The sequence below is a fragment of the Hibiscus syriacus genome, unplaced genomic scaffold (genome assembly GCF_006381635.1).
Source record: "Hibiscus syriacus cultivar Baekdansim isolate YM2019G1 unplaced genomic scaffold, ASM638163v2 tig00002237_pilon, whole genome shotgun sequence".
NCBI classification, from domain to species: domain Eukaryota; kingdom Viridiplantae; phylum Streptophyta; class Magnoliopsida; order Malvales; family Malvaceae; genus Hibiscus; species Hibiscus syriacus.
In genome coordinates this window covers 19,977,941-19,987,718 of record NW_024061918.1, presented here as the reverse complement: position 1 = coordinate 19,987,718, position 9,778 = coordinate 19,977,941, and the positions used below count along the sequence as shown (strand labels likewise).

At 31.7% G+C, this 9,778-nt stretch overlaps 1 protein-coding gene across 1 annotated transcript; it reads right to left on the bottom strand.

Moving 5' to 3' along the window:
* Positions 1-5,792: 5,792 nt before the first annotated feature.
* Positions 5,793-7,898, bottom strand: LOC120141321 (senescence-associated protein 13-like). The gene is made up of 4 exons (XM_039156241.1): positions 7,761-7,898; positions 7,382-7,589; positions 7,066-7,299; positions 5,793-5,984 (listed from the first exon to the last, which is right to left on the bottom strand). Exons 1-4 carry the CDS (start codon positions 7,847-7,849, stop codon positions 5,793-5,795), a joined length of 723 nt encoding a protein of 240 aa, XP_039012172.1. The 5' UTR covers positions 7,850-7,898.
* Between the last annotated feature and the right edge of the window lie 1,880 nt (positions 7,899-9,778).

Sequence of the window (9,778 nt, the reverse complement as noted above, 5' to 3'; positions counted from 1 at the left end):
GACGTAGACTTTGCTTGAGAAAGTCGAACCACTCTAAATTGTTGTGCAATTTCTTTCAATTTTCTGCAAAAGCTTCCACCAAAATTTTTATTGCCAATTCACCCCCCTCTTGGCCGATTCCGTCAATCAATTAACTCAACAAAATCATTTATTGACATTGCCTACCATAGAGGATTATTTCCGGAAATACATTGAATCTAAACAATAAGATGATGAAAAAAATTTGTGAGCAATTCAAAATAAAGCATCATAATTCCACCACTTATCACCCGACTAATAAGAATATCAATAGACTTATAGAGAAGATGACTGAGACTTATAAGGACTGGCAAGAGAAATTACCATTTGCTCTATTGGCTTAACAAACTTCAATACGGACGTCGATTGGGGAAACTCAGTTTTCTTTAGCCTATTAGATAGAAGTTGTCCTACCCATTGAGGTAGAAATTCTCTCACTTCGAGTTTTATCAAAAGTGAAGCTAGATGAAGCAGAATGGGTACAAGCCAGATATGACCAATTGAATTTGATTGAAGAAAAAAGATTGAAAGTTATTTATCATGGTCAGATGTACCAGAAGCGTATGATACGAGCACACGATAAAAAAGTTCACGCCTGTGAATTTCACGAAGGAGATCTGGTTCTTAGAAGGATATTACCCAAAAGAACTTTCGAGGGAAATGGATGCCAAACTGGGAAGGACCTTATGTTGTGAAAAAAGCCTTTTATGGAAGATCCCTGGTCCTTACTGAGATGGATGGGCCAGAATTACCGTACCCAGTGAACTCAGATGTAGTTAAGAGATATTTTTCTTGAAAAAAATGGAAAAAAAGAAAAAATAAAAGGAGCGTTCAAGATGAAAATCAGAAAAGGACGTTTTGAAACCAAATGAGGTCTCAAGTTGAAAACCCACAAAGGGTGGCTTGAGTGTTATTCAAATTTAGGATTTGTGCCTGGTAGAGGTCCTAGATTCATTATCAAAATTAAAAGGTTATTGGGTTGGGTAACAACATCAAGTGATGATCAGTGTTAGTACTGAAGATTAAAAAGTCTCGATTATAGCAACCGTGAAAGAAATTAAGTGTGATATTAGTTGATGGCACCCAACCAGGGGAAATTTGGTAGTCTAGAAGGAATTTCATACCCTTACGAATTATCACAACTCTCAATATCCTTTTAACAAAAGCTATACTTGTTTCACTCTACGGCGTGCCAGTTTAAAAACATATGTACTATTGATATTTGAGGATGCCTACTTCTTTTCCTTTTACTTTTTTCCAGTTAATCTTTGTCATGTAGTCACTCAAAAAACTTTACATTTATATAAATAAAAAGAGGTATTTTCTTGTTAACTCTCCTTTTTCAAGCATCTTACTTTGAAAATTAAAAACATGTAGTTTAACTTGAAGTACATGAGATCATAGTGTATTATTGTGTAAAAAGTTTTCGAAAAGTGCAAGTGTTCTGAAGTTGACAATGGTTTTAACCTGTAAGCTTGCGTGATGACATGATACATGGAAACCAAAACTTTGAAGTGCATAGAAAGTTTCAGCCATTTAATAATGACCCAAAATATTTGTCACTAATCGAGTGGTTGGTCACTGGTACTGGCAGGGTTCAAGAAGGAAGAAAACTAAGATCGTTTCCAAGCAAAGAATATGGGGGCAAGATTTTCAGGTAGGGTAAACAGGTCATGTTTTCTGTGTCCAATATGAAATTGAGTCATAAGATGGTTAACGAGAGAGGGTTCTCATTCAAAAAAGAAAATACACTAAAATTGCGTCATAACACACATTTTAGGTATAAATATGATCATGAAATTCATAAATGCATGGTGACAAATGTAATTAGGTGTCTATAGGTTTCCTAAAAGAAAGATGAAGGTTGAAGATATTGAAACTTCAAGATAGGAGTAAACAATTAAAAATCCCTAGAAAGATGGGTGTTCAAATTTTTCTAGAGTCTGATCTTCCCTAAAGAGTAATGGAGCAGACACGTCCTCCTTTAGATTTAATCTCCCCAAAAGAGTAGTGAATCATATTCTTTTTCTTTTCGATTTGGTCTTCCTAAAGAGCAGTGAAGCAAATCACGTTCGATTCAATCTTCTCTGAAGAGCAGCAAAGTGGATCAAAATTATTCTCGAGTCTTATCTCCCTTAAAGAGGAGTGGAACAGACCCGTTTTCTCTTAGATTTGATCTCTCCTAAAGATTAACAGAGCATATCATCGTTTTCCAGATTTGATCTTCCTGAAGAGCAGTGAAGCAAATCAACCTCGATTCAATCTTCCCTGAAAAGAAGTGAAGTGAATAAAAAAAATTCATATTTGACTACCCGAAAAAGAGAAACATATCAAATACGATCTACCCTAAAATTTTAGTGGAGCAGATTTCCCATTAAAGGATATATAACGCCTCTGGATGAAAACTTGTGTCTTTATCTTTATTCTATTTTTGTTGCACGATAATGGACAAAGAGGGGCAGTTGTAGACATGTGTTTTCATCCTAGAGTTTCCTTTTGTTTAGTTTATTTTTGTTTTGTTATATTTTGAAAAATGTATATAGCATAGTTTTGAAAATAATATATAGTTTTAAAAAATATGTATAGTATAGTTTTGAAAAATATAAATATAGTATAGTTTTGAAAATAAATATATAATTTTGAAAAACATATATATAGTATAGTTTTGAAATATATATATATATAGTTTTATAAAATATATAGTTTGAATTATAAATATATATATAATAGTTTTAGAAAACATATATTATAATTTGAAAATAAATATAGTATTAAAAATATATAGATATATAATATAATTTATGTTTTTAAAAGGTTGTTATTATTATTATTATTATTATTATTTATTGTAGGGTTCGAGTCATCTAAGTCCAAGTCCAATGGTCCAAGATCCAAGTCCAATTTGGGTCATCCAGGCCCAGTTAGGCTCACCAGCCTGACCCAGCAGGTGAGCCCTTTCAAGGCCCAATTACAATTACCCCGAAGCCCAATGCTGCAGCCAAAAGTGGAGAAACCCGTTAGGATTTCCTATTTTTGTCTAGCGTCGCCATAAGCCTGGAACTGTCAGATATGAACCAATCTGGCGGTCCAGATCAAATAACAACTAGGGTTTGAGAAACCCTATATGTGTCATACCATTCTCAGCCACACGATATGGACACATCTAATGATCCAGATCGACCAACATTAAGGTTATACCATAATAGCACTACCTCCAGCCACCTCAACCCGAGCCACCGACGCTGATGTCATCAGACATATCCCAAAAGATCTAGGTACATTAAATGCACCCAACCAGCTCACCGACCACCCTTGGTGAGTCACGACCACCCCGGTGACTCAGAGGGAGCCCCCCTTAGACTGGTCCAATGAGTGAACCCCGTGGCCTATAAAAGGACCACAACCACAACAGAACCAACAAGGAACAACCATCAACAGAAAACAAAAACAATAAACCCCACAAAAACAAAATTGAAACCAAAAACATACAGAAAAAATATGTTTTTCGATTTAAGCCTCAAAAAACGAAGATCTCTCTGGTCAAGATCTTCATTCACAAACAATGAATAACATAGTTCGACCAAGGCTCCATCCAATGGTGGGTTTAACGGCAAAGAGATGTAGACATTTCATTTTTCTTTTGTAGATCTAGGATTTTTGGGGAATTTTTAGGTGAAAGCAAGGTCCGATTCAGGTTTGGGTTAGTGAGAAAAGTATTTTGGGTATATTTTTTAATTTTCCAGACACCATGGACAGTGGCCGACAATGGTTACAGGCACCGATGTACAGCGGTCGGCCGGGTTGCCACAACCAGTAAGAAAGAGAGAGAAGAGAGAATTTTCCTTCTCTCTAAAGTGAAGAAAGAGAGAAATAAATAAGGAAATGAGGGAATGGCCGAATTAGGCCTTGATGTTTACATAATATAGTTGGTTCAAAACGACGTAGTTTCGGGGAGGGAGCAGAGAGCATTTTTCGTATGTGGGTTAATTATGTATGGGGTCCCTTGGGCTTTGTTATTTCTTGTTTTGGTCATTGAATGAAGCTTTCTGGTATTCTATTTTGAGCATCATCTTTTACCCGCATTTCATTTTGGTCCTAATGCCTATTTTTTTATCATATTTATATGTATATGTATATCTAAATTTAGTTATATTTTATCCGACATGTATGATGGCCTCATGAGCACAACTCGACTTCAATTAAAATAATTTGACTAAAGGTAAAATTTGTTCATTTTAAAATTATCATGAAGTGACTGTCTTAACTAATAAGAATGTCACTTTCGAATATTTTAAGATGAAAGAATATCCTATTAAGTGGAACTTTAAAAATTAATTACACCTAAAATTTGGGAATGAAAGAAAAATAACATGTTCATTTATTTAAATTCTTCAAGAAAAGATCATTAGAACTTATCTAAGGTCCGATCTCGATGTCTTTAAATAATCGAATATTCTTCTTCTTTCTAAAAAGGATGGGTAAGTTGCAATAAAATTTGTTAATTTCGTGCATTTGAATGAAACTGTAATATTTCTTTATTTCGATTTGAGTAAGAATTGATGGTCTCAAAATATGAGAAATCGTTTCTTCTTGATAGGAAATAATTGAATATTATGATATTTCATCCTAAAATTCAAGAATTTTATTCAAAGGAATCTTAAATTGAATTAAATTAGAACTTATGAATTTTATTGCAAAGACAAATAATTAATGGACAATGTATCGATTTAGAGTATTGTGGGGGTGCTAATCCTTCTCCACGCTTAACCGGTTCCCGAACTCATTTCCTGGTACGCAGATTTTTTTAGTGTTATTTTAATAATTTTTTAAATTTAATTTTATTAGAGTAGCAAAATATTTTGGGTGTCCAATCACACCCTAATAAAATATTGGTGGTGACTCTTCGAGCTGTATTTTATTTTAGTTAAAGGGAATCCGAATTTTTCAAAGTGAGAGTTTTTTTTAATTACATCTTTAATTAAAATTAAATATGTTATTTTAAGAAAATCGTTTCGACATACTGTAAAAACAAAGGTACAATAAAAATATTTATCTACACACCTATTATCCCTAAACAATAAAAGAAAAAAAGTGTTCATATCAGATTCTTAATTTTTTATTTACAATTAATTGAAGATATACAACAACTGATCAGGACCGTTTAATGGGTTGAAATGAAATAGTATCCAATTTTTTTTGTTTATCAGTTGTTGCATCAATGAACTGTTATCAAAATCTGACTCATGCTTACTGATGACGGAGGCTTATCGTTTCAAGAAGTTGTTTTATAACATTAAGTAGGGAAATTATGAACTAATAGTCTATTAATTATAGGATGTTGCTTTATTCTACCTTGATTATAGAAAGATACAAAATGTTCCTCTAAATATAGGGTATTACTTTATTGAGTTCATCGATTATTAAAAGTTACAAAATTATAAAATGATCACATGACTATTCATTTGTTCTAATTAGTCTTTTCCGCTATAGAATTGACGTCATTTTGAGTTGAACGTTAACATTCTGACTGGGATATGATAATCGTTTGAGATTTTGTTTAATATTTGAACCCATAATTTGTATAAACTCATTTTTTTATAAATATAATATATTATAGAAATTCTGGGCCTGGGTATGTTCCCCTTCTGCCCAGGCCAAAATACGGCCCTGCTCATAGTTCAAACATGTCTTATGTATCACAACTTATAGACTACATAGACATTTGGGTTGACTAGTGGCTCAGGCACGACCCAAGGTGTTTATCGTAGTGTAATTTATTTTGGAAAGTAAATGGCATTCACTGTCATTCCTCCATCGACACAAATAATCTGTCCAGTTATATATGAAGCCGCTGGTAGACAGAGAAATGCCACCATTGCCGATACCTCCTTTGGCTCTCCAAGCCGTCCTAATGCTGTTCGGCTTTTAGATGTCCCTATTGCTTCTCCATGACCTTCTTCAATATACTGAAAAAATTATATAATAAAATATTCATCAATACATCTATTATCTCTAAACAAGGGAAAAAACGAAAGTGTTCATATAAAGTTTTTAATTTGGGTGAATCATACAACAAACGAATTAAATTTAATGGACTAATTAAAAATAAAAAAAAAATGAACTAGACAGTCGTAATTCATTCTTTTAGATATGGACAGAAAGTTACCAATTATAATCAACCTTAATCTTTATATCTCTCCTCAAAGATAAATGATTTTTCTTCCCTCCGAATGAAAAAACTAGGAGAGAGAGTGAGAGAGAAAGTTTCATCTTATAGAGAGAAGATCATTTATATATATTTTCATTTATGAATTACGTGGTGAAACAAGACGATGATGAACTGATCTCTTATAGTCGACATCGTTCGTGCCCTATTTTTATTAGTATGCTAAATATTTAACGATAAGATAATTAATTTTCTAAATTATCTTGTTTATTAGTTATTACGACATTGAGTTGTTATCGGAATTTGACTTGTCCTCGCTAATTACATAGGCTTATTATTTCAAGGTATTTTATAGCATTAAATAGGCTAACTATGGGCTAAACATAAAAGATAAGCATGTGGAAGAGTTTTACTCGTTCACCAAGGGGAGTTTTGATCAACCCAGGTGCAACAGTATTAACCAAATGTTATCTCCTGCCCAATCATATGCCGAGTATTTCCCAAGTTGGTTCATGGCCGTTGCAACAAAATCAAATAATTTTGTATATTATATGTATACACAGATGAAAGAAGAAAACAAACATATCTGCAATGTTCAACATGAAATGAGTCCGAAGAAAAAGAAAAATTAAAGTAAGAAATAATATTGTATAAGAAAGAAATTAAAACATGTCGAAGTCAAAAGAGTATAAATTATAATTTATCAAATATATATAAATAATAAAATAATTTAAACATCATTGTAGTACGAAAAAGAAAGACAAAACAACATGAATATGAAATTTGATGTCAAATCTTCAAAATTTTATCAATAAGATATCAAAATTTATATAAATAGAAAACGATCATGTACACATGTTAAAATATTGGAAGGGTCAAATATAGAAGCAAAGTTTACCTTTGTTGGCTCCATATATAGGTCCTAAATATGCAGGCATAATAGAACCAATTGAAGAGAAAAACACAATACTTCCAGATGCTGAAGCTTTCAATAGAGGATGAGCCAGTATGGTAATGTTAAAAGCAGATTCGAAGTTGGTACTCGTCAGAAATGAAACATCTTCCGCCGTGTAATCTGTCACCATTTTCCCTATATTATTCCCCACATTATTTACCTGCAAATTTTACCAATCATCATCACAACTCAGATCCATCTAATTTATAACCAAATGAGAATATTAGTAGTAATTTTTTTACCAGGATGTTAAGCCTCCCCTTGAACTCGGAGGAAACAGTGTTTATCAGCTTTTCCGTTTGAGCTTGATCCGAAACATCACACACTGAACCAGTGACTTGGAAACCCTTGGCTTTCCATTGGAGCAAGAAATTGTTGAGCTCAGATTCAGTTCGAGAGCATGTATGTACGTTTGCTCCCAGCCCTGCTAATTCCTCCACGATTGCATGTCTGCTCGCATTGCAACAGTTGCGTTTCACATCGGCATAAAAACAAACACGTTGAAGACACTAAAATAATAAATAATTTTTTTTTGTGTGAATTTCGACTAGACTCGTATCAAATCTGTGTATTCCGAACACATGTAATGAAGAAAAAACTAGGAGAGGGAGAGAAATTTACCCAATCCCTTTGGTTCCACCAGTAACAAGGGCAGTCATGCCTTGAAGACTCCACCTCTCGTCTTTGCCACTCCCTTCTGCTTCCTCCATTTTCTTACTTCTCAGCTTCTTTCTTTCTCTATTTTTTTATGAAATGAGAAATATTCATGAAACCGTAAATATTGTTTTCGATCTTATCTTCTAAAATCAATTTCGTGCAATGATTGATGTTAGTGTCTAAAACCTAACTACTCCGTTGGTTACGATAATAATCTTAGAAATTTGATTTCCCAAGTGCAGCAACTAGAAAATTCTAGTTTTGCTGAAAAGTCAAAAAAATTGAAAAAGGGAAGGATGGCGAAGAAGATACTTGGTAAATGAAGAAATTGAACAACAATGAACAACGAGGAGGTGGCAAAAGCAGCTTAAACGGCAGCAGCAACAACATTTGGCAGCAACAAATAAGATACTTATTGGAGAAGAATTGAGGTGGAAAAAGCTTGCAAAAGAGATGATACTTGCAGCATGGAATTTCACTGCGACAAGGAAATTGAGGTGACAATGCAAGAAGAAATTGGCAACAACTAGAGCTTTCATTTTGTCCGTTGACCTCTCCTATATATGTGGTTTAGTTCTTAGTTTAGATGTATAATGCATAAAAATAGAGAGATTGAGAAGGCTATAAAACTGAAGTGAGGTCTTGTTTATTAACTTACTATTAATTATGTTGTACTCCTATTTTATTTATTGTATAATATTATTCTTTTACGACGAGCGATGATGAGCACTACTAATTATGAACACCGATAAATTAATTTATAAAACATTAAAATTCTACATGACACAACGTATAATTATAAATTAGTTGTAAATTTAAAGGTAAATTATTTAAAATAAAAGGTAAATTATATCAGTGATCAACTAACTATTGTCCCTTTTTATTTTGATCAACTTTTTGAATTTTCACTAATGTATTGTTTAAATGCATTCAATAAAACCACTTGTCGTTAATATTTAACAAAAAAATTGATTTTGCATTTAAAATATTTGGTATAATTACACATTTAATCATTATTATTTATATGTTCTATCAATTTGGTACTAATTTTAATAAATTAAAATAAATTTAATCCTCAAATATGTCAAAATAATTAATTGGAGAGGAATTTAATTTAATGTCAATCAACACAATTTTTTCTCTTTATCGACTTTTATTATTTCTAATAATAAGTAAAATAAACATGCTGATGTTTTATGGTGAGACATGCCATCATTTCTCCATGTTCTTCATTTTTTTAGCTTAAAATATTATATTTTACATTGATACATGCAAGACAATTAGTGTGACAAATTCATGAGTTTAAATTAGATGTTTTATTTTATTTTGTAATTACTTTTAGACCATTTGTTTGAAAATATGTATTTTTTATTACTCAGTTGTCCAAGTATTATAATTTTACTTTTACCTAATTCTTCACATTATAAGTAAAGTCTAATTGTTTTGGATTATTTCTTTTTAAGAGTTTAAATTTTGATTTTACTTAATATTGATGCATTTTTGAAATCAAAGAGTTTGACATTTAATTTTTTAAATTTCTCAAAAATGAAATCAATTTTTTGTAAGTTTTATTTTATTTTATTTTATTTCTTGTTTGTTTTCCTACAAATTGAAACAATAAGATGAATAAAGATTACTTTGGCACCTTTTGAGTTGAGGGTTAAGTTTATTTTAATTTATTAAAATTAGGACCAAATTGATAGAATATACAAGTAACATGGACCAAATGTGTAATAATATCAAATATTTTAACTGTCACGTCAGCTTTTCCATTAAATATTAATGGAAAGTGGTTTAATTGAATGTATTTAAATTGTTGAGTGACTTAATTGATAAAATTATAAAAATGATTGTTAAAACAAAAAGAATAATAAGTAGACGGCCATTACTATAATTTATCTTTTATTTTGAATAATTTACCTTTAAATTTTCAACTAATTTATAAATTCATTGAGTATTCATTTACGCTTTCGATAAATAAA

Bases quoted from the DNA above. Each gene is read 5' to 3' on its own strand.
- LOC120141321 (XM_039156241.1), bottom strand. From the start codon at position 7,849: ATGGAGGAAGCAGAAGGGAGTGGCAAAGACGAGAGGTGGAGTCTTCAA. The intron at 7,300-7,381 runs GTAAAAAAATTA...TAAAATTTGCAG, and splicing joins AGGGGAGGCTTAACATCCTG to GTAAATAATGTGGGGAATAA. The intron at 5,985-7,065 runs ATTTGACCCTTC...TAATTTTTTCAG, and splicing joins AAGGTAAACTTTGCTTCTAT to TATATTGAAGAAGGTCATGG.